This window comes from Hippichthys cyanospilos, chromosome 14 (genome assembly GCF_059441005.1).
Source record: "Hippichthys cyanospilos isolate Australia breed blue-spotted pipefish chromosome 14, RoL_Hcya_1.0, whole genome shotgun sequence".
Classification (NCBI taxonomy): domain Eukaryota; kingdom Metazoa; phylum Chordata; class Actinopteri; order Syngnathiformes; family Syngnathidae; genus Hippichthys; species Hippichthys cyanospilos.
This window is the reverse complement of record NC_142382.1, coordinates 13,460,304-13,485,531: the sequence shown is the minus strand read 5'-3', so window position 1 is coordinate 13,485,531 and position 25,228 is coordinate 13,460,304. Positions and strand designations below refer to the sequence as shown.

General features: G+C 38.4%; 1 protein-coding gene across 2 annotated transcripts in view; it reads left to right on the top strand.

The window, feature by feature from the left end:
• Positions 1-25,228, top strand: part of LOC148413069 (connector enhancer of kinase suppressor of ras 3-like) — a 46,041-nt gene that overhangs the window by 15,206 nt on the left and 5,607 nt on the right. Inside the window, exons 2-16 of one of the 2 annotated variants that reach the window (XM_088432609.1) lie at positions 122-285; positions 3,123-3,325; positions 4,333-4,420; positions 8,718-8,759; positions 9,502-9,621; positions 9,714-9,773; positions 10,233-10,301; positions 10,424-10,570; positions 12,868-12,992; positions 13,662-13,849; positions 14,880-14,966; positions 15,146-15,399; positions 17,774-17,811; positions 20,987-21,029; positions 24,861-24,914. In XM_088432609.1, coding sequence (XP_088288735.1) covers positions 122-285; positions 3,123-3,325; positions 4,333-4,420; positions 8,718-8,759; positions 9,502-9,621; positions 9,714-9,773; positions 10,233-10,301; positions 10,424-10,570; positions 12,868-12,992; positions 13,662-13,849; positions 14,880-14,966; positions 15,146-15,399; positions 17,774-17,811; positions 20,987-21,029; positions 24,861-24,914 — 1,682 coding nt within the window. Of the gene's footprint in view, positions 1-121; positions 286-3,122; positions 3,326-4,332; positions 4,421-8,717; positions 8,760-9,501; positions 9,622-9,713; positions 9,774-10,232; positions 10,302-10,423; positions 10,571-12,867; positions 12,993-13,661; positions 13,850-14,879; positions 14,967-15,145; positions 15,400-17,773; positions 17,812-20,986; positions 21,030-22,403; positions 22,651-24,860; positions 24,915-25,228 lie in introns of those variants that run through there. The other variant, XM_088432610.1, reaches the window with a different exon arrangement.

Below are 25,228 nucleotides of genomic sequence, written 5' to 3'. Positions count from 1 at the left end.
ATCAACCACATGTGCACACAAAAATGTTTCCTGCAAATTAAAGTGACAAATACTTTTGATAATATTTGCTGCCGTTTGTGCTAAATTAACATACACTGCTCTCTTTTTCACCTGTGTCCAGGTTTGGATGAAAGCTTACAGCAGTATGTTGGAAATTTTGAGCAGGAGAAAATCAGTGGAGAACAATTGCTAAAGATCACGCATCAAGACTTGGAAGAGCTCGGTGTTGCAAGAATTGGTCACCAGGAACTGGTACTGGAGGCTGTTGATCTGCTATGTGCGCTGGTGAGTAGAACTTACCAGCAAATGTGTTTGTAAAAAAAAAAAAATAAACATGTAAAGGTTGTTGCAACCTGCAACAGATGAGCACAAATGCACCATTTGTCCCACACACCTTGTCCCACGCCTCATATACTGAATATATGTCTTTCCTCCTTGCGTGGAAGCACTGAGGTACTAGTTGGCATCAAAGCAATACTACAAACGGTCCAACTGAGAAGCAACTAACTTTTCCAGCAGATGGAATTGATTCAGAATTTTATCACTTCCTGCCCCATAAAAGTCTCCGATTGCAGTTCATGTGCATACTGTAGTTCTGTTTCAGCATTTTCTCAAAAACATCTTTACATTGTAATGTTGGGTTTGGTTATCTTTAAAAAAAAAAAAGAAATTAGCAGACTTAGTATTGTCACTTTTGTCCAAAAGGACATCTTATTCTCAGGTTAATTGAAATATTCAAAGTATTTAAGATCTGATAGATGCCACGTTGATTCTATGTTGTAAAATCACTGTCTCCTTGATCTTCTATCTGGAGCAGTGGTTCTTAACCTTGTTGGAGGTACTGAACCTGACCAGTTTCATTCACCGAAGCCTTTTTTAGTGAAAAATTAAGTGATTTTTTTTTTTTTAATCAAATTCAAATTCACTTTAGTTTAACAATGACTTTTGAGCATACTAAATTCCTCGCAGCACTGATTGGCTCAGCTACTGTATGTAACATGATCATTTGTAGCCAGTGATGCCCAAACAGGATGTGTGAATTAATTGAAACAATGAGTTGGGTGTGTCTTGACCTCCGCAGCAGAGGCTCCGCCGTACGCCTGAGGGATACTCACCAAACCCACAGGGTTCAATCAAACTCAGGGTAAGAACCACTGTTCTGATGGAAAGGAACATAGCAAAAGACTTTCTTTGAATGCATTTTCGGTTATAAGTAGTGACAGGTTCCATTGAGCAATGTCACTGTACATCCTGTGGTCCAACACCATTTTGGCCCATTATTATTTTTAAGTAACAGTACTCCTTTTCTCACTTGTCCTAATTCTTTTGGCATCCAAAGATTAATTGGCAAAAAAAAAAAGAAATAAAATGTGTTCTGCAACAGTTCTGCAGAATAGATATTTTGTTGAGTTCAAAATAGACTATGTTTGAGTATCTATGCTAAATAAGTTTAGCGTCAACTTAAATCCAACAGAATTGCTGGCAGCAACACCCAATTTTAGTATGAACTGTATCTGGTAACAGTTAAAGTAGAACACTGATTAAAATACTGTGATGTGCATTGGTTCAGTAAAAAAAACACAAAAAAAAACCAGACACGTCTTTATTTTGTCCACATTAATGTACAATGGAGACCCACTCCATCATTTAAGTTGTCGATCCCTGTTCTAGTATATTTCGCTCATGTTGAATTTCACATTGTAAACTGCTCATCATTACCTATTGAAAAGAACATGGCCTGCGGGCCAACTTAAATCACAGTGACTGATGGGTAGCATCCTGCCTCAGTGCTGTCCCACAGCTCCACAGAAGTAGTGGTGTTCCTCACAAGGTTTCAGACAGTCGCTGCTGTCCAAGGACAAACAAATAACATTTTATTTTCCTGGACTCCTGTAACCCAGGATGTCTTTTGCAATGACTGTGAAACCCAAATTGTTAATGCTTCTCTCATCCCAGTTAAAGCCCCATCCCCCCAGACAAATTGGCATGTTTTTATATTAATACAAATAAAACCATTTGATGAGCCAAGAAGCACCATTATTGTCTTATGTTATTATCAGTGGGTTTATTCCAAAGTAGGGTAAGACTTATCTTTAGATACCATAATTATACCTTATTTTTGCAAAATACACAGTGTGTTTATAGTCCAGTCAAGCTAAAGCCTGTGGAGTGGACAGGGCAGGAAGTGCTGTGTTGTGATAGCCATCGTTCACTTAGAAGGAAACATTCATTCCAGTCCTTTTAGATATTCCCACATCTGAATGTCAACATCAACTTTGAGGCAGCTACTTGCACAGTTGTCACATGGTGTTTCTATAATATCAACATTCAACAACCATGCATATATATATATATATATATATATATATATATATATATATATATATATATATATATATATATATATATATATATATATATATATATATATATATATATATATATATGCTGCCTACAGTGACTAGGACAGACAAAACAATTCCAGTATTTCCTTAAACACTGACATTAGTGAAAAGATTTGTCCTTTAAGGAGGAGAGAGCGGAATAAAAGCAGACACCACTCACAGATCTCCTTTATTGGCTCGACACATGCCGCGTTTCTCTTTGCAAGCATGTTTAACCTGGCACCAGTCTGAAAAACAGAATTGCTGGCAACGTTGCAACACCCTGTAAACTTTCTGATTTACTAGGACGGCAGGGAATATATTCCTCCTGTTTAGCTTTAACAAACTAGGTATGCAAATCCAACAAAAATGATTTTGTGAATCTTCAAACGCAAGATTCAAGTGTGTTTATTTCCCACCGATCCACTGTTTAACAACCCCTAAAGAATAATCTTGGCTATTTATACATGAAGCAGTGATAAATTACAGGAATTCAATGACAGGAAACAAACCCAGCCCAGGCACAAAAATGCTAACTCTACTCTCCAAGATTGCAATCAGATGATGACACATGAATACTCTGGCCATACACTTTCTCAAACAAACAAGCAACAAACCAGAGCCTTACCTCTGTTACTTTGACTTGAACAAGCAAGTAGCTTTGTATTAATTGCCATTTAGTGATTTATTTTTCTTATTTTTTTGTTTTGTATTTGTGCATACATTGATTGTTTTTAGAACTACGGTGTGGAGACAGACAATTTGAAGAACCTGGTGGTGAGAATGAGAGCAGCCACCCACAGTCTCCACATGGCCATATCAGATCGCAGGAAGAGCCCGGTGTATGATGGCACTGCATCACGCAAGCCACCAAATGATTTTCTCACATGTGTGGTGGAGCTCATTGGTGCTGCAAAGAGTCTCCTGGCTTGGCTTGACAGGTTAGCGCTTTAACACACGTCAACACCGTACAAATACCGTTGGAGTATATTGCAAAACAGAATATTATAGGACACAGCAAAGGATCAAGTTACAATACAATTAACACCTGCATTATTTAGGCCTCTGAAACGCAAGATTGTTTTGAGGGCGGCAATCATGCCTCATGAAAATTTGCAAAGGCTCACTCCATTCACTCTACAAGGGACAAACCAACTACGGCTTTCGTTGCCAAGACAACCGGGGCAGAGTGAGGAGGTTCAATGAGGCAAACTGCTTTTACTTGCACAAGTAAAAGAGTGTGTAAAAACGCAAGTGCCTGGCAATGCATTAAAAGTGTGGAGGAAGCACTTTATACTCAACATTTAAGACGCTTCATGCGCAGATCCATGCATGCGGTGCATGCTGGGCACACATCAATTTAAATGCCCCACATACTAAGTACATAGACCTACTCAAAGTTGTGCCTCTTATCAGAAGCTAATGCTAATCTTTTCATCCAACAAATCTCAAGGAGGCTCTGCTTACCTTTTGACCTTGACGAAGTGTTTCAAACAGTGTAGTAGAGGCTTTAAAGCTATATGTAATGTGCCAAATGTGATACCCCAGATAATAAATTAAAAATTTATTTGGATGTCAAGTTTCATAATTGATGGTGGATAAACTAGCCACAGGCCCAATTTTTTTAATAAAAGCAAGCACAAAGTCAAAATAAAATGGGGATATTGCTAACTCCTGTGACCTGCACAGATTGTGTTGGCCTTGTGTGTTGCACAGATCATGCATTTGCAAATGCATTAAAAGTGTTGTTGCAGGGCATTAATGCAGCGCAGATTCTGACTTATCAGATTTTGAAATAAGCGTCATGCTCATTTAAATCATTTATAAAAAGGTTATCTTCTTGAATTGATCATTTTACACAGGGTTAAGTATGTTCATCAAACTGTGGTAATTCATTGCAGTTTATGAGTAATTTGTAATGATCCCCCACTTATTTGCCTGTGGACAGGACACCTCTCACAGGGATCAGTGACTTCACAGCCACCAAGAACAAGATCATTCAACTTTGCCTGGAGCTCACTACCACAGTTCAACAGGTTTGTATTCTAGTTAGTAAAACAGCATATGTATAACCCGCCGCTGAGAAACCGACGTACGCACAATAACAACAAAACATTGAGCACATACCAGCCCAAGGGCACAGACATGCAGGATCAAGTGAATGGAGAGGAGTGTTATGGGAAATGTGGTCTGGCAGGCAGGACAGAAGCCCGCAGTCCTCAGTCTGAACAGATAATTGCAAACATGGATTTTTTTTTTTTTTTTGGGGGGGGGGGGTGGGGGTGTCTTTCCACTCGCTAACATAAAGGATGACCACGCTTTGTGTTTGGAGAAATGCTTAGATTTTTATTTTTTTTTAAACATTTTTTTAACATCGGGAGCCCAGACACTCTGTATGAATATGGAAGTAGTGTGTTGGATTCAATTCTTGTCATATGTTATTACTATAAGTACAGTTTCTCACACTCTGTAGTCAATGCAGTCAATAGAGTAGTTGGCTGACTTAGGTAGTTAATTTTAAGTTTTCAAAGAATAAATGGAGTGTTTGATGGTCTTTAGCAGCTGACCTCCAAGGTGTAGTTGAAAGTGGCCACTGAGACCTCAGGTGTCCATTTCCGAGGCTTATGGCATCAAAACGAATTCCTTTCCCAGGGTGCACATTTCCTTGCCTGCGTTGGGGATTTCAGCGCCTCTGCTGATTTACTGTGGTTGCCTCGTCATGGTTATCTAGTAGAAGTGGGGGTGTACAATTCCCACACTGCCATGTAAATCACAGAGATTATGGTGTAGACAGAAACTCAAAAACAAATCTTAAGGGGCCACACAATGTATTTGTGTCAAATGTTCATTTATTGATGTCGTTCAGGTCACACAAAAAAATACTGTAATTTTCAATTCAGTTCAAGAGTTCATGTTCATTCAATACAAAAGCAGTACAAATTATAACAAAACATTTCCCTAAGGACATTAATTCTAAATAGTTGAATAGAACTAAGGAGGTTACGCTGAATTGGACCTGTCATTTCTATCTTTTATTTTATTTCTGAAATTGCCCTATATAATACTCAGATTAGTACTTTTTGGTGAAAAAAACAGTCATTTCATTTATTCTAAATGTCTTTAACTTCAGGATTTTACAGAGTCTCTTCAGAATATTCCTGCTCATACCACTTCAAACTGGAAATCCTATGTCGATTTTCGTTCTTGAAATATTTTTTAGAAGCAAACTTGGAACCCTTAAATTCTGTAGAATATTAATTCCTACAGCTTGCAAAATGTCAACACAGTCCTTACTCCTCAAAAAATGAAAGTGAAAGTGTGAACTCTGAATTACCCAGTCGCAGGTTGTCTGTGTAAAGTTGGCGTGGAAACAAGTACTGGCAACTACTTGTTAACCCAACCAAAACACACACACACTCACACATCACCTCGTGCACTGCCAGCCTCCATGGAACAATGAATGGGTTTGTCGAACGAAAGCGCTCCGCACTGTGCCAAGTGCGGTGTGAAAAGGCCTTTACAGTTTAGGGACCAGAATTTGGCAGAGTTGGATGAGGCTTGGGGCCACTTATTAGGGCCACTCTTGTAGAATAAGCTCTTCATTTGTGATAAAAGCAAGGAGAACTTTGATTTCATTGACACATAATCTGAGGCTGCGCAGAGAAACCATTTTTTAAACAACTACGAGTTACTGTACAGATTTAGGCCAAGAATTAAGGCATTTTTCATTTCATTTGCTATTCACATCTTCTGTTTGACTGAACCCTATGTTTACATGCACCCAGACTCAGTCATACAACTATTAAGAGCCCACCTTGGGTGACCTGTTCTAAATTAGGCCGTAAAAATAATAAGCCTTTGATCAAGCTTCAGTCATCTGAATGGTTGAATCAGAGTGTACTTTGAAATATCAAATTCACACAATATAACTTAAGTGTTGAAGTCAGATGTTTTTTTTTTTTTTTTTAGTTAAGATTTTAAGTCCCAACATGTTCCCGCTTCGTACCATCGTTCTGTATCGCATCGTTGCTCAACCGTACAAATCTGCTCTGGTGGCAGATCAAAGGCCCAAAAGCTTGTAGACACAGTCATATGATCCACTTGGACTTTGAGGGTCAAGTCCAAAATGTGAGGGATCACTACGTTCAGGGAACTGTCATTTTGCATTTATTTACTACTAGTTATGATCCAGCTTCCGTCTAAAGGGGAAGCTTGAGTATATTCTTTTCATCAAACCAATATTAATTTTACACTGAGACAACCGTAACGTTACACAATAGATAAAAAAGCTGTTTTGAAATGATGTTGCTATTTATCAAGGGGGGAACAAAATACTGTACATACTGTGACCCTATGAGGAGAAAGTAATTGCCCCCAGAACCTAATAATGAGTCGCGTCACATTTTGGCAGCAATAACTGAAATCAAACATTTGCAATATTTGGTGATGAGTCTGTCTCACCACTATTTAGGAATTTTCAACCACTCCTCTTTGCAGAATTGTTTCAGCTCTGCCATATTGGAGGGGTTTTTAGCATGCCTTTTTAGGGACACACCACAGCATCTCAACTGAACTAAATTCGCACTTTGACTTGGCCACTCAAGAACTTTAATTTTATTCTTTTTGAGCCTTTCTGAGGCGGTCGCTAGGAAGTTGCTAGTGTGCTTTGGATCATTGTCCTGCTGCATGATCCAAGAGTGCTTGAGTTTTAGTGCACACATTTCTGGTCAAATGTTGTCCTTCAAGATCTTCTGGTAAACAGCAGAATACATTTTTCTGTCAATTGCAGCAAACTGTCCTGGTCCTGAGGAAGCAAATCAGCCCCAAGCCTTCACATTGCCACCACCACCATATTGTTGGCATCATGTTTAGTTTTTTTTTCAAATGTTATGCCACACCTTCAAAAAAAGTTAAATTTTTGACTCATGAGTTCAAAAAATGTTTCTCCCTTAGTGTTGATGATCGTCAGGTTTTTTTTTAGCAAATTTCTGTTCTCGTCTGGGAATCTTGCCATGGATGCCATTTTTGTCCAGTGTCTGTCTTACAGTGGAATCGTGAACAATGAAGTCAGAAAGGGGGCACAAGCTTTTTCACAGCACTGTATTTAGGCACATCTATGTACAGGATCAATTTGGGGTAGGAACTGAAGAAGGAAGATCTAAAATAGAAATGAAGAGGAGGGTGAGAGATGTGATCCAACCTGTTTTCCATGTAACCCTTATCCAGTACACCACATAGGGGCTCTTGAGGACCGGACTTGGGCACCCCTGGTTTGGGGTTCATGATTACATTATTTGTTCTCTTTTTAAAATTACGTGATAGGGAAATGTGTAATTTAATGTGCTGGGGTATACACACTTTCTTTTTGAGTTGTCTTTAGAGTAAATATCACATTGAAGTAAACTTTTTGAAGCAACATACTGTATATGAAACGGCAACAATCATCAACAATCAGCAAAAAAAATCATATGTACACTTCTTTATGATCGGAGATAAAGTATTTGAAGACAACGGATGTGAAAAAAGCAACAAAACCATCTTTTGTTTTCGGGTACACGATTGTGCATGTTATTTCAACTGTTCATACCCCTTTTCTGCTTTTCATCTTGCATGAGTTCAGGCCTAAGGCTGGTTAAGTTGAATTCTTTGTCAAGTTTTGACTGAAGCATTTCACCTGTATTTTGATGGATGGCCTCCTTTGTAGGAGCACTTCCCTGTCAGAGCCAGTTTGGAAAACAAGCAGTCCGCCCTCCCCCACCACCTCTTCCACACTGGCAGGGTGAACCTCAGTCCTTAACACAGCCCCTTTTCACCACGATTAACACACCAGTTGTCAGGGGAAGCTGTTGCCTCAGCTGTGTGCGCTCCAGCTGCAGTCAAAGCATTCCGGTGGGCCACCGTCACCTCCAAGCTGACTTAGCAGAACTGATCAGTGGGTTACCTCTCTAAAATGACATTCATATCGATGATGGTTCTTTGGCCTTCATGCTACTGTGGTGACCTACAAGGCCTCCAGTGAAGAGTGCTGTTTAGTTGAACATTTTCTTGGCATCATTTAATTCACCACATTGTTCCCACATGCGTCAGAGTGGTCTTTAGGTCCCAGTAATAGTAAACTGAACCACTCAGGGAGTTGTGTAATTATAGCTCCCGTCAATTTAGGCAGGGGTGTAATTTTGATGTACAGGGTGTTTATTTTTTGGCTGTTCTCTATTTCTCTCCATTCTATACCTGGAACGCTGATTGGGTTTTTCACCAACTCCTGTTCTGACTGCATCTTTTGTTACTTTGCTGTGCTCAGAATTCTAATCTGACATTTTTTTTTTCTTACAGGACTGTTGTGTGTATGAAATGGAAGAAAAAATCCTAGAAGTAGTAAGTATCCTGGATGTTGTGTCCGTTTCTTGCTTTGATTTCAGAAAGACAAAACTTAATTTAAAGTGTCTGTTTGAATAAAAACTCTTGTACTTAGACAATGCATGGTTTTGTCTGAGGTCTCGTTATTCTTTATGGATAGCGATGGGTGTGAAGCCAGTGGTGAGGGAGCCTCTTCCAACCAGGACATAAATCAATGAATGTTTCCTTTTACAGACATTGTTCAGGATCTGGTGGCTTCTTATAGCTCACTATCACTCTGTCACACAAGTAGAGAGTCTAAAATATTGCTGAGTTTAATAAGACTAAAAGAAGATAATAGGCCAGGTACCTTGCTCAACTAATTCCCTTATACTTAGCTCTATTAATGTAATCCTTCAAGTGGCATCTGTGGAAAAGCTCATCTAATGAGGAAAAACTCAACAATATGCAGTGGATTAATGCAAATTCTCTTTATACACTGATACATTGATCTATTTAGTCCCCAGATTAAATATGGATTTAACATTTAGGCTTTCACAGTCGAAAGCTGCTTTCACGGCAGCTTCCTGGTAAATCAGCCCATTAGAAATGACAGCAGGGTTGGAATTGATTCACCTGTCTCTTTAAAACAGCATCCACTAAAGCGGGGCATCACAGTGTCCAACATGCTCATTCTCACAGATACAGCGGCTCTGCACATTGAGGCAATTATTGATCTTTTCAATCATTTGATGCATTTTGTTTTTTGTTCCTTCACCAGTCCAAGATTTTGAATAACATCTGTGATCAGACTGTGAGAGCCACCTCCGACCCCCTGATGAGCCAGTCTGCCTGCTTGGAGGAAGTCCAGCTGACCAATATCAGACCCGGGGAAGGACTGGTAAGGAATGTTTCATCTTACTCTTGTGTCAGTTCCCATATTAAAAGTATTTATCACACTACAAAATACATGTTTTTGTGTTTCCTTCCTAGGGAATGTATATTAAGTCGACATATGATGGCTTACATGTCATTACTGGAACCACGGAACATGTAGGTGTTAACACAACAACCCGTGCTTCTCTCTCACCCTCCTCTCCATTTCCATTTTAGAGCTTCCTCCTCCAGTAGCAAAAACGTGTATGACTTTTGAACTCTTAGGGAGTTTCTTACGATTCATGCTTATGAAAACGTTTTGCACGTCCACAAACAGCCATCGCAAAACTCCCACCTTTCCCAACAATGACACATTCAGCCAGTGACTAATGCACCAGTATCACTGTTACGTATGGATCATTTTCCCTCCGGTCCCAATAGTGAATCACTTTCTGACTCATCAAGCACAGTCGTGTTTGTTGTGTTTTCCACTTATTTTTTTGTTTGAATGAAATTTGATTGATTAAAGGTACAAATAACATTATATGGTCAATAAAACAAATGTTCTGAATAATACTAGGATTAGCAGGCGAAAAAAAGCAGGCAGAAATTAACTGTTTGTTTTTTGTTTTTCAGTCCCCTGCTGACCTGACCAGGAAAATCCATGCTGGTGATGAAGTCATTCAGGTCAATCAACAGACAGTGGTAGGCATATTGTTTGTTGTAGGTTCGCGCATTAATGTTAGCTTATTTGGTATAGCATGATATAATATTGTGAGCACATGTTAATGAGACAGTACAGTATATGTTCTATTCCTGTAATCTAGGTGGGTTGGCAGCTGAAAAATTTGGTAATCAAACTGAGGGAGGATCCCAAAGGCGTGTTCCTCCTCTTAAAGAAGCGACCCACAGGAACAACGGGTTTTACCCCCGCCCCGCTCAAGAACATGCGCTGGAAGCCTCCCGTACCTCAGGTACATGTGCACTTCCTCCTACGCGTGTCTACTTATTATCTATCAATTATAAGCTTTTTCCTGCCAAGAGTCCAAAGCAGCAAGCCCAGACATGTCTCAGTGAGGCTCTCTGAAGTGTTCTCTGCCTTTGTTTTCCATCATAAATGCCATAGTCTTGTGAGTCACTGTGCCAGATAAAGTGGCCGCGCTGTAGTGTAGGAGTCTGTTCCGATTGTATCTGGGCAATTAGAACCAAATGGTTGGGATATTGCTATCAAAATAAAACAACACAACTTCTAGTGATCCATGGAAATCATGCAAACACAAAGTCACTGTACCAGTCAAAAGTTTGGAAACACCGTAAGATGACAACACAAAAGAATATGTTTTTCTAACCAAATTATTTGGTAGCTTTTAGAATCTTCAAAGTTGGCACCTTTTGCACAAATGACAGCCTTGCACAACTTGGTATTTCCATTGTCAGCGTTATGATGTGGAGGATGATTGATGACCTGCAATGACTTTTCGTTCATACTTGTGCATTTCAAAGAGGTGATAGTGTGAGTTTTTAGGCCTGTGTCAGTTAGAAGGTGTTTCCAAACTTTTGACTTGTACTGTATGTGCATTCCAGGCATTTTTGCTTCTGGGTCTCCTTCAGTAATTAACATAACAACAAAGCAGCTGTAAAAGTGGGTGACTGAAATTCAAGTTGCAGTTTTTGTCTGATTGTGTAGACTATTGTTTTAGTCAGAATGAGATAAACATGTTTCGCAAAAAAGCCTGCGTCACAAAGGCGACCTTTGTCAACATGCCCACAGCATCTTGTTTTAGCCTTCAATACAGGGATATCGGTATTGACAATCTCACCATATCTTTGATCCCTACAAGAACAACAGATGTGTCTTGCGTCCTGTTTTTAGGCTTTTAATGAATGCTTTGTTATATGTACATATGGCACCCACACTAGGAATGAAGTCTATCTCAGTAATTGACAGTAGCCAGATTTACATCTAGACACTTTTTTTTTGTCATTCTGATTTAAATCTTTCTGAATGAAGCTATCTAGTCCCCTGTTTACATTTGCACTTTGCCTATTTTGATTGAACTGTTTACGTAACGCTTGTTCCGAATGGCAAAAGGAACAAATGACCCCTGAGATCCCAAAGAAACTCCATTTGAATTCATTCCAAATTAGGTGTTTATATGCAGCGTCTTCATTCCAAATGGTCATGTGGATTTTATTTTTTTTTTTAATGGAGAGACACCATGTAGTAACATTGATCACAGTTAAAATATGGCTGCACTAGATATAGTGAGTTGCTAATTTCAATCATAGGCACACAAAACATCCATCACATACACATCATATAGAGAGACAGTCTTAAAAAAATACATTCCAAATATAAAGTGCAGGGCATAAAGCATCAAGTGGGCACAAACAAAGAACTGACTAGAGAGTGCTATTTATTAATGTCTTAAAAATACAGTCTAAAAATATATTGTTAATATCAAATGCGGGTTATAGTGCACTTGTAAAGTGATACTAAGAAAGTGCTATTTATTTTTGCTTATATACATCTACAAATATGTTCCTAATATAAAAGTGCCAGTGATAGCAGGTAGCAACATTCTGATCAACAAAACAAAAAATCAGGAATGAGCATTGGCAGGAGATCGGACAGCACCACCTAATGTTGGCAACATTGATTACTCAAGCCATTTAAAAAAAAATATACATATTGTTTTGGTAGTAAAGTAGACATTTTTGTGTTGAACATTGGTTTGCAAAAAGTACTGTCACAAGGCCTGAGAAGCCTGAGGAGCAGTATTGTACAAAAGCAGAAAATCTTTTCAAACCTTGCAGTCCCTTCTAGATGCAGATCTTAGTGCTTTGTTTCTTGGATCAGAACAGGCTGTCCCATATGTTTTAAATTGTGTGGGGCGAGCATTATTTTTTTAATTATATGGATTCATTCTAATCCAACTAACTGACTCCATATACATTCAGCTCGTCTTCCGTTGTGCACCATCAAACACTCACTATAAAGTGTATTATTGAGGTCGGGTCAGAAAACTATATTCTTTCGTGATGGGAAATATATCAGCTTCAATTCTGCTAAATAGTGCCAGAGAAAAAATCCTCCACATAACCAAAGCATTGTCCTTGTTGTATTTAGAATTTGCAATATTGTACTTAGCTGTAGTTTTCTTGAATGGTTTGTCAATATAATTTTAAAACAACCGTTGTTGATTCGTAATTAGTGTGTCTAAAAAGGGAAGGGTGGATTTTGTTTGACTAATTTTGCTGTCTTTTCTAGAACAATTCCTGTTTGATCCGAGCCCAGTCCCCCTGCAGCTCAGCCAATGGATCAACTAAAAAGGAGAAACCAGCAATTCTTGATTTTTACATCCCGCCACCCCCTCAAATGCCGTACACTCCAAGGTGAAACTTCTCATTCATGCATTATTATGTTATGTATGTTATACAGTATGTTTGATGCAGTGTATACCAGAAACATACTTCTGCCTCATACCAAGATGTGAAAGAGGAGTCCCTTTTAAGGCCTTTTTGTTTGGGGGGTTTTCTCTCTGCATTCCCGTTTACTCCCGCAGTTGAAACACTTATTGTTTGTTAGGTTAGTATCTTAACTTGCCTATTTTAAGTTCGACAGTACCTGTGTCATTGGCTGATCTTCCAGTCATTCCCGCCTTTCCGTACCCAATGCAAGCTGATAAGCTCTAGTTTCTCTGTGATCCTAAAAACAATAAGTAGTTTAGAATATTGATTGCTGATTGATTCAAGAAGTTGAAGTGTAAAAACATGCAACAAGGTGCAAGTTTCTAATAAGTTGCTGCGGCCTGAAATTCACCTCCTTCAGAATACTCCGTTCTGCTTTTTTTTTACCCCCCAACACACTCTGCTCCCTCAAATCCCACCACAATCCTGATGCAATGACTCTTATCTTCCTCCTCCAGGGAAATGACATGTTCCACATTCATTTAAACGATAGAGGGACTTTACGTCACGTCTTATAGATTAGCCATATACAACTCATGTTTTTTTGTTGTGCTGTTAAAAATAGTCCTGCACTTTTTGTACTTGTGCTTGCAGAGAGGGAAGAACAGACACTTTCTCGAGCTTTAGTAAAAGGCCAAAAGGCTCTGAGTCGCCCAACTCCTTTCTGGACCAAGAGAGTAGGAAACGCTGCACCGTTCCAGATTGTGACAAACTAACTGGCGGCTGTCCAATCGATGCCAATGTGGTCCAACCCAGGATGAGGGAGCACAAGCCTTCTCGTGGTGTGTACCTTTTCACCATATACATTTCCATGACATCCCATTAATACAGTAGTTATTCCAACTCACTAGTGTGACGACCATGTGTTTGACGAGATCTACAGGGCTGCCACAGATAATGAGCGAATTCCACAAAATGTGTCAGAAAACCATTACTTATTATTTACAAATACAGTGGGCCCCCGTGTACGACATTAATCTGTTTTGCTGTTTGGCTCGTAAAGCGAATTCGTCGTATGACGGGCAATCCAAACCTTTATTAAATAGCTAATGCGTTTAGAACCCCAGGTAAAAACATCAAAATTGTACATACATATTAAGAATTAGTACCAAAATACAGTAGTATAGTAAGTGCTACGTATATGTAATGTACATGCATACAATCAGAAAACATCAATTAAAGTTTATTTACTAAATATTTTGCATTATTTATTGATAAAAACAACAAAACAAACAATACTACACAGTATGGATTTGATCGCGTATTCACCAACCGTTTGGAAACCAATTCATTGACTGATTCAGTCATTGTTTACCCAAAGTAATATCAAATATTTTGCAAAGAACTACAGAAATCATAATAACTCCTGTTGAGAAGCTGAATTTGAAGGATTTGGGTGGTTGACATTCACTAATGTTTAAACAATTACTCAATTATTACAATAGTTGATTATTTAGGAAATCGATTTGTGACTTGAACTCTAGAAAAGTTAGAGCTTTTTACATTACATCAACTTTGTCTTCTCTTAAACATGCCTAGATTTGTTATTTCAATTGTCATACTTTTTGTGACATTTTTATCTGGCCATCAGAACCTGGAAAGATGGCTTTCCCCACCTGCAGCCCCTTGTCAATGTTTCTTACTTTTCCCCAGATAAGGTTTTCGGAGGTATTCCTTGCCCTGTGAAACCCATTCAACTCTTTTGTAATGAAATACATAAAAAAAATTGACTTGTGTGCCTCGCTTTAAAGTGGGGACACTGCATTAACAGATAAAATAATCACACATCAATTTTGAATTGTTTTTTTTTAGGCAAACCCCGGCCACTCTCCATGCCTGTGGATACTTCTGTTGCAATTATAGATCCCTTCGCTAAGCCATGGACACAAAACAGGAAAGGTATCAACTAAATTCTAATTTCGGAATTCCAATTTACCATTGAAGTCGGTTTCAGTCTAACACCCACAGCTCTTTCGTCTGATTGATATATATATATATATATATATATATATATATATATATATATATACTTTATAATATTTTACACATCAAATTTCAAGTGACTTTTCCTTGTGAAGGTGAGGACCTCCTGTACAGATACCTGAGCAATGAGAGGATCCCCACCATAGCAGAGGAAGTGGCGTCAGCGTCACCGCCCACCTACATGCACGGCGTGGAGCATCGGCTAGTCAGGGTGGATCACATCCGTGGCAGCCGCTACTACTCAAACTCCGACCTCCACAACAGCGCCACCATCCCCTACCAGGAAGACGTCAAAAAAGCCGCTGTAGCTGCCGTCTCCAAGCGCACAACGGCTGAACGTTCGCTACTGGTCAGTTGGATCACGAGACTTAAATTGTTGACTCAATGATGAGCTGCTTCTTGTTTGGGGCTTCCTGTTCCTGTTTCCTAACTTGATGCCTTTATTTTATTTTTTTTTTAAATAAAGTCCGGCTGTTTTTTGGCAGCAGCTTGTGGCTTTCTTGCACTCTCTTGCCAAACTCTTTCTATGACATTGCCTACTACTACAACCTACTACTCATCCACCAAACTTGCTTTTGTAGTACCAGGGTTTGATATTAAGCTTTTTCCAAGTAGTGGCCCGATGAGCTAATTTATGGTGGCCCTGTCAGACGCAGTAGTGGCCATCTGTATTCCTTATGCATTATGTTTTAGTGATTATATTTAGCGGCATAATACTATACCATGACTGTATATAAATAATAAAAAAAACTATTTTAGAATATTTGTCATTCGATGAGCAGGATGGATAGTTTTCAGCTATTTATGAGGAAAATTATTTGTTTATTTCTGCCTCTGACATTTCAAAAGATGACATACCCCGGTTTGGACACAAATAACATACAGATTCTTATTTAAAGTGTGACATGCGGTCCTTGTGCAATACACACATAAGGGGCAACCTTCCAAACCCATTTACACAGACGTTCCCTATCACGCTTCAAAATTTGCATTGACTTGGGCAGGCAGTGATGTGACACATCAGTGTCATGTCATCGAGCCACCATTTATGTCGAACCCTGAGTACTGCACTTAATACATTACACAATCACCCCTTTAACCCCGACTACGATCAAGTCTCTTCTTGACCCCAAGATGATCCGTTTTTTTTTTTTTTTTCAGGTTAGGTTACTTTGCTATCCGTCAACCACTATGTACTTATTTAGGTATGTTTCTGCCCGGTATGACTCTGGTCATGTTCTCTTTTTGTTTTATTTACACAAGTAAGTTTAGCAAATAAAGTAAGACCTCAGACAGCAATTTTTATCAATGCAACTGTGCATGTATGTATTTTTTGTGATAGATTAGCTCCTGTATATCATTCTTCTCTGCCGATGGTTGCCTCTTGTAAGCTATGCATATCCTTATAATAATCATTGTGATTGTCTCTTAAATGGACATTGCTGCATCGGTTGGTCAAAAGATGTATTCATTACTGTCATTAACAAATTGTGTTGGGACTTTAAGCTACACACACAACTACTGAGTGCAATCTTTTCCATCCTCTTTCCGTTTACTCTGTAGTTAGCCAACTCAAGGGACGTATACAGGTACATGCAGCTGGATAACTGTAATCACTGGCCTTTTTAAAACAGTGTTACTGTTTTGTCCACACAGGTTAAAATTACCATGTGCTAGATCATGCTATGGAAAGACTACAGATGAGGTCAGACAGTATTATTTAAAAGTAATGTACTGAGAGGAAGATTCCGTTATTGCTTGATATGCCTTTTTGTACGTTTTGCATAGCATTTTATTAAAAAGTAGTTTGTTTCAGTCATACTTCGTTTTGTCTTTATTTTACCATTGAGTGTGGTATTACTGCTTCAAATTTAACTGAACTTTATTCTATGCTCATCTGACTCCTTGGTGAGAAAAAAAAAACCATCTCTGATTATCTGTTACGGATCTCTAAAGCTATTATTGACCTTCTCACCACACGAGAAAGAAAGCAGCACTAAACGATAGTGCCTTCTGCCTTATTAACCCTGCTCGTGTTTTGAAGCATGTGGCGTAACAGGATAGCTAATGTCAACGTACCCAATGTGTGTGTGTGTGTGTGTGTGTGTGTGTGTGTGCGCGTGTGTGTGCGTGTGCGTGTGTGTGCGTGTGCGTATGTGTGTGTGTCAGATGATAATGGTTATGAATGCACCTTCTCCTTTGAATTTTTAACCTCCAGCTGGTGGACCATATGCTCAAAGCAGGTCTATTATAAGGAGCTCTTATTTCTACACATAGTATGTTGTCTTTTAAACATTATAAGGTGAGGCTAGGTTTACATCACCTGGCAGCTTTTGCAATTTTTCTCTCAACAAAATGATCTCTCATCTTGATGTGGGGTTTTGCTGCATGATTTTCTGATTTTCTCTTAATCCTGCCGTCTCTAGCTTTTGCCCATGCTTTCATGCTAGTTTTCTGCAATCTTCAATAATTTGCACCTACTGCAGGCCTGAGGTCTGCCTAAATACCAACCGCACTCCCTTTAACCCATCAAGTTTGCTAACCACTGACCCGTATGACTGCGCACATCACAAACATCTGCAAGTCATAGATGAATACATTATTCATATTTTTTTATTTGAATGCATCGTCCAAAATACTCCATCTACTTATTTAGAGTGAGCGTTAAAGATGAATTCCTTTCAAATGTAACATAAAGCATGCACTTTTTTTATGTATCGCAGGGACCCGACTGGCACTCTAGCAGGGACTTCCTCAACCGGTGAGTGTCTTTGCCAACTTACTCAACACATTAATGCAGGTTTCTGCTCGTAAACGAAATGGCAAAAAAAGGAGGCGGGTGCCTCTCATTTCCTTTCATCAGACTGGGCGGCAGTCTGTCAGTCAGTTTAAAAACGAACCGCAGAATCAGTGGGTGGGCTGCTTTTAACTGCATGCTGATAGCTGTAGGGTGGCAATACTGTCAGATCAGGGGTGGCATCATTAGGGGTCTTTAAATTACAGCAAATCAAGTCAAGGGATTAAAGAAATCAAAGTTGTTTCATGAATGTGATTTATACATCAACACCTTAAATTTAGGAACGTGAAAAAATCTAACTAAAATGACAGAATTGGTCCATGAGCTTCCACTGTTCAAGTAGGAACGGCGTGGGAATCATTTTTAGTCTTAGGGTCGTGTCATTTGTTGAGGCAGTGAAGGGTGGGAGTCAAAATTTATTAAAAAAAAAAACTAAGACTATAACCTTACTACCTTGGCTTTTCACATACTGAAAATTTGCTCGTTTTTGTACAATATTGTATTTCGTTTTATGAAATAACTGCTCGGCCTATCAGAGAGACAGATATTACGACGTGATCTATCTTGACCAAAGAGAAGCATTGTACTTGCGATGATCATGTCACACTTTACGAATAAAAAACATGCAATCACAAACATATAATGAAACAATAATTATAATGATTAGTAAACTTCAAAAAACATTGATGAACAATCATTTTATGTTCCCCACGGGAAATGGGCTGGGAGTCGATGAAAAATCTAAAAATGACCACAAATTAATTGAATTTGTATTTTACATGAGGGATTGTGAACTTTTGGATGCATGGAAACAAAAGGATGTTCTTTAAATCGCTTTTGGGCACTATTTTGCAAATATCGGTCCCATTTCCAGTGGTGGTTATGGAACTCAAAAATGGAAGCCTTTTTTAGGACAAAGAACGACAAGTAAGTTCCTATTTGCTAACCTCCTCAATTGAAGTGATTTTCAACCCAATCTCAATCAATCGTTTAATATTTATTATTATTTATTATTTTTATTTATCTCGATAATCTAAGAATTGTATTTTGTTTGCTGATTTCAAAGCAGACGTGCAGGCTCTAGATATTTTCTTCACGGACTGGAAAGTCAGCCCATAAAGCAGCACAGCGCACCGATATTCCTCCCTGTGTTACAGATTATCCAGTCCAGTTCTGGTTTCCTAAATTATTTATTGGCGAGGCTGTAGAATTTTTTTTTTTTTCCCTCCTTGGTCAGTCTAAATGACCATCTCTGTTCTGGTCCCAAAGGTTTTCAAAGGATCAGATTTTTTCTACGCAAACCCCCCCAAGCATGTTTTCCCTTGTGCACGGTAGCACAGATACAAATAGCAAAAGGAACTTCCCTGAGCTGTTCCCATGAGTTGACAAATATTTGTTATTGAAAAATATTCGCATGTGGCGCAATTAGCATTTAAGAGATGTTCATTCCAATCATTAATGTATTAATATTCAACAGAAGAAAAGTGTCTCATTGCACATAGTTGTGTGGAACAGTACCAATTTTTCATCTTCAGAGAGTCTTGGAAGCACAGCATCCTTCTGTGACAGCTGATGACATCTGAGGCTTGCTCTTTCCTCTATATTTCGTCATCCGTGACACCAGTGTCTCCTGTGCTTTCGGTTGCATAGCCCGATGAAGCGCGACTCTCCACATTAACGCTGCGATCGATGACTCAAGTCACCCAACCACCTACACGCTGCTATTCTTGGTAGCAAAAACATCGCAGCCAATTCTTCGCCCGCTCAATCATATCACATCTTTTGTATTTACAATAAATAAACGGATGCAACGCTAATCAGTTGACTCATTATTGTGGAGGTGGGGTGTTATTTTGGAATACAGTACAAGGCCTTGGTTAAACCTAGAGAATTTGATTGACGCAGGAATTAATCTGCTGTCATCATCATTTTAGTATGGAAATGTACGAAAACAAATGCGTTTTCCACATGACAACACATTTAATGTGATGCTGCATTGTTTTCATTCTGATGTCACCTGTCAAAGTATCTACTTGGATTAGCTCCACGAAGGACACGAAGCACACATACATCTTAATTAATTGATCAATTGGCTTGACATGCATAGAAAAAAATTTAGACAACTATTTGGGGAAGCCTGTTTACTCTCTTCAAGGCACAAAGCAATTTCCAGAGAGGCTTTCTTAGATGTTATTTTTATGGAAGTCAAAAGCCCTTCGCTCAACCCCATCAATGACCTTTAGGATAACATTTTCATGCGTGGTCAATGCAGCTGGCAGTTGTCAATATGTTTAGTTTATTTGCAGTTTAATGAATATAAACTTTTCAGCAAATTAATAGCCTATTAGCCTCAATGGTAACCTTTTAGCCGTAAGAAGTTGGTAGCGTTTGGTAAACGTGCAAGAAGATTCCGCGATGAATAAATATATAAAAAAGAGTCATGCTAAGAATTGTTAATTAAGTAATTTCCCATTCCTAAACCGTCTGCAATTGTAACACTAAAATAAAAACTTTTATCACAAACCTAAAAAAATGACATCTTCAGTTTTTATTATTTTATTTATTTGAATTATTTGCAAGTCATTTTATGAATATGGAATTTAGTTAGTTATCACTTGCATTAAAATGACTAAATTTAATTTGTGTTCATTAATGAAAATTCATTTTATTCTTTTTTTTTACTTTTTGTGTTTTCATTAACTAGAATAACCTTGACAGGGAAAGGAAGAAAGGATAAGAAGCTGAAATGCAGGGAAATAAGATCGCATTTTTGTTGCCCTAAATTGCAGGGTGACGCCTGTCTGGGGTGCACTGAGTATTTTCAGCTTTGGGAACTCATGTTGCTGTGGCATTTTTGCCAAATGCATTATCAAAACCACTGGCACCAACCCACCACATTCCAGCCATTAAACGTTTTCCATGGAATCTCTCGTCAGAATCAGTTTGAGCCAGCATGCAATAAATTGTGTGGTTATGAAGATAGTCACAATCTTTACATGCTTGTGTGAAATGCATATACAGAATATATAATGTATATATGTAGATAAAACTACTAACTAAACATCCTACTAACTAACTGTATAGTTTACATGTTTTCTGCTGCCCTGTCAACTTTTAATTTTTCTCATTACTCTTTCAGATATAATCAACCAAACATAAGGTCCTGGTCCTTCTCCCAAGCTGTAAGTACATAAACCCTGTTAAACGGACACAAACTGATTTACTTGCTTGTGCATAGTTGTGGGTCATCTGTTTTGGTACCCTTCAGCTAGAAGAAGAAGAAGAAGAAGAAAAAAAGAAATGTAGCTGTAATAATAATTAAGAAACCATTATTGGTCGCTATCTTTCACCCTGATAAATATTCATTTGATATCACCATAGTAGATATCAATATTCCATATGTTATCGTTCATATTAATTTTCTTTCATGAGAAGGATTAACAATTTTGTACATAATTTACGGCTATACTAAGAGTGAGGCAACACAAGACCCATCATGGCGGCCATAGAAGCGCTACTAAGGGAGCCAAGTGAGCAGATTAGATTGTGATATCATGACCAGGCGTGGACCCCTCCCCCATTTACACATTCTCTTGCTCAAGAAGAATAGCCTCTCTGTTAGCCTTCTCTCTCACACCCTCGGTTTCAGGTCAGGAAGCGTGTGGAGTGGTGTTAGGGTGTGGGGTACATTAGATAAGTGCCGTGACACTTCCCAGCATGAATCGTGATGGGAGATTGAGCGCCACAATAGTGTGACCAATCAGAATTCCTCGGAATCCTTATGGCCTCTCGACATTCCGTTGCACACAAATGCTCTTTTAAATCGGGATTAAGTTTTACACTGCCATTAAAAAAAGAAAATAATATGCATACAGGAAAGTGAGTTATGTTGAAATGGAACACCTGATTATGACAGAATTTAATGGACAATACTGTATGGATGGGAAACTGGAACACGCAAATGGAGATTGACAGAGATTAAGCAAAAGTGGGAGTTCTTAAGTCAGTTTGAATCAAGCTTGTGCTTAGTAAAAACAAAGCCTATAACAGGACTGGAGACTGTCTTGTTATCCCAGAAGAGACATTATTTAAGTGCTCCACACAGCGACATAGATCACGGGTGTCTGCAAAGCAACACCTAGTGAAGTTAGGCAGTGAGTGGATAATAAACTGTGTTTGTTATTTTGGGACAGCTTTTTGTTAGATATGTGTACTCAAAGACAGAAAATGTAGGCCTATATGCTTTTACTCAAATGAGGAAAAGTATTTTAGGAAAATGATCAAGAAAATCATCTTTGGGAGTTCTGTGTTGGACTTCTATACTTCAACCATACAATCACAGTCAAATAAATGTCCATTTCATTGTACCTATGTTACTTTCACAGATTTGACGCCTATTGCTAACTTAATTATATATTTTTACTTTGAAATTACCGGTTATTATTTTGACATTTCCAGCACGTTTGGTTCGACTTCCTCTTTGTCTGACGCTTTTTAACTTCCAGCGCTCCCTAGTGGCAATTCTGCAAACATTTCTTTGACGTATTTAGTTAAGTCCGAATGTGTGAGTACTGCAAAACTGCGTTGAATTTAAAAAAATGTTCCTTTTATTTCACTGTATTGTACAAAACTCTGTTGATTCGGGGTAGTGATTTCAAACTGGCGGATTTGACGAGGGCAGAAAGTCACTTGATTGCAACAAGGGCTCTAGGCTTCCTTTTGTCCGACATGCTCGCCAAAGTATGGTCGAACTTGGAGCAAAGTTTTCGGGCTACGCTGTTGTCATTGAAAATGTGGTGCCAGGTACGTTCTTTTTTCTAGTAGTTTATTAACATTTGTCAACAGCTTTTGATGAGTGGGTTTGCGTGGGCGACAATAAATATTGTTTATCCTTTTACGTCAATACAGTATACCATGAATTGCAGGTAAACCCACTGGAAACATATTCTATAACAATATTTTAGAAAAAAAAAAAAGTGTAGCTTTCAATCTTATTTGTCTGTTTTGTCCCAAGTAAACGATGGGCATCAATTGCGTCTTCTAAAATGGAACTGTTAAAGAAAGTGTGTGTACGTGCATGTTTTTAGGACAATTGCACAAACCTGGAATGAAGTGGTGCAAATGAGTTTCCTTATCTGCCGTATAATTTGCAATGCTTTCGAGATTAATACGGGGCAAAGTTTGTTTTACTTTCTATATTGGTTTAAAAAAAACTGGAAAAAGTACGCTCTGCATAGCGTCTGATTCTGTGGAGTTTGATGTTGCTGTCACCGCTCTCTGGCGGCTCAAGTAGTTCAAAACACCCTAGAATTTTTTTAAAAAATGTTATCTGTCCAACAACTCTAAAGGCAACTTGCGATCGAGATCACTTTACTGATAGAAAATTGGAGACCTGTTACACTCTGAAACATGGATGACTCAATTATTTTAATTGTTGTATGCAAAGGGAAAATTGAGTAAAAGGAAAATAATCTAGTTAAAATGAACAAACTAAATTGATGTCAAACTGCTACATCAGTTCAAATATCCCACGTGTGCTTTATTTGCAGTAATAATCTGACAATTGTTATACATAATATACATTTATAGTATATATCTATATTTTTGCATTTCTTGTTCCTTCTAAACTTTTCATTGCAAAAAGTCAAATTACATTTAGAAATATCACAGAATCGATACTCAAATACCATTTTATCTGTATTGATAACAGGTGTTCTCTTCATGAAATTTAAATTTGAAAGTGTGACACTTTTGATGATCGCCCCATTTGTTTTACTTTCTGGAAGTACTATAAAAATATAGAATGCAAAACAAACTGTAGGATTACATTGGATTGAGGGCTGAGGAGTAGGGTTATCACTCTTTTCAAATCTTATGATTAAATCCTGTGTACAGTTGTATATCTATGTATGTGTGTGTGGGTGTTTTTTGTGCTATTTTCGTGTACTGTATGTACATAAACCATGCAATGCAAACTCAGCTGGCTTTTGTATAGCAACATTTAAAAAACAAAAAAAAACTCATGACACCCGGAAAGGATGCTGAAACTGCAACTACTCTTGTGCAACATCCACCGAAGTTCATTTTATTCACTGCGGTTAAGCATTCAGAACAGAGGACACTATTATTTGAATTTTGAAGGACTTCTAACAGGTATGAGCTGCGCTGTTGCTCTCATTTTTCTTGTTCTTTTTTAAAATGATTTTAATGGATTTTATGTTTTTATGGTTTTACAGATAATGACAATAATAGTATGGGAATGGGATGTTATCCTACATGAAGGTGCTGTGTTGATTGCTTTTTAATACTCTCACAGGAAAATGCCAGGCTGTTCTTAAGGCTCTTGTGATCACTATCTTTGCAATTTATAGACACAAAAAAAGGGAAGTCATGTTTGCTGAGGAAGTGAGTCAAGTGGGTGCTTAGATTTCTCAATAAGTCACCCATCACTGACGCGATCAGTTGAGAATTGGTAACGCTCTGCGTCTGACCTTATTGCTAATAGAGTCATCACTAACATTCGACCGTGTAGCATTGAAACAATTTGTGAGGATACCGAGGAGCTTGGAGGTATTCTTTGCATCACCAACTGCTGACAGTGCAACTTGAAAGCTGCCAGTCAAATGCTAGGTTTGTTCATTTTTTTACTCAAATTTCTTCATTTGTTTGGTTGGTAGGATGGTTCTGTTTTTGTAAACTGGTTTCATCGGTGATGGAAGTTTAAATCCTTGCTATGGTGTATGCGTTGATTTTTGTGTGCTGTAATAAGACAAAACGGTGAGTCAAGCTCATTCCATCTTTTGTTCTTAGGCTTAGTCAACTGTGTCATACTCATGGCAGCAGTCTTCTTGTGTATGTATTTTATACTATGTTTGGAGAAGGTCTAGGCTTTGCGGAATACTGTGTGTGTTCAAACGTATTTTAATGTAACTAATTACTGTGCCTATTAATCAGAGAGTTTACCCATTTTTAGAAGGTGATTTATTTTGTTTGTTTTTTCTCGTCTTGACCAGGCTGCCTTTCCTATATCTGTCTCACCCTCAATGGCTGCTGATGATTACAACCCTGTAAGTTATTTTTACTTGTTTTTTTTTAATTTGCATGCGTGTGGAAATGTTTTCCTTATTGGCAAAGGGGTGAGCTATTTTATTTTATTGATCACCACTCAAGCATAGGGCTATTTGCTGTAACAGATTTACATATGCTGACCCCCTTTCAATTATTTATATGTATTGGAAGATATGATGATAACATAGTTTCCCCAAGCTTCCACCAGACTCTTTCTTCCCCCTCCTGCCTGGCTAAGCTCCTCTACCTCATCAACATAATGTTTTGGCCTAAAGGGTAGCGGCAGGAGACAACTGGTCTTAGTGGAATTTTT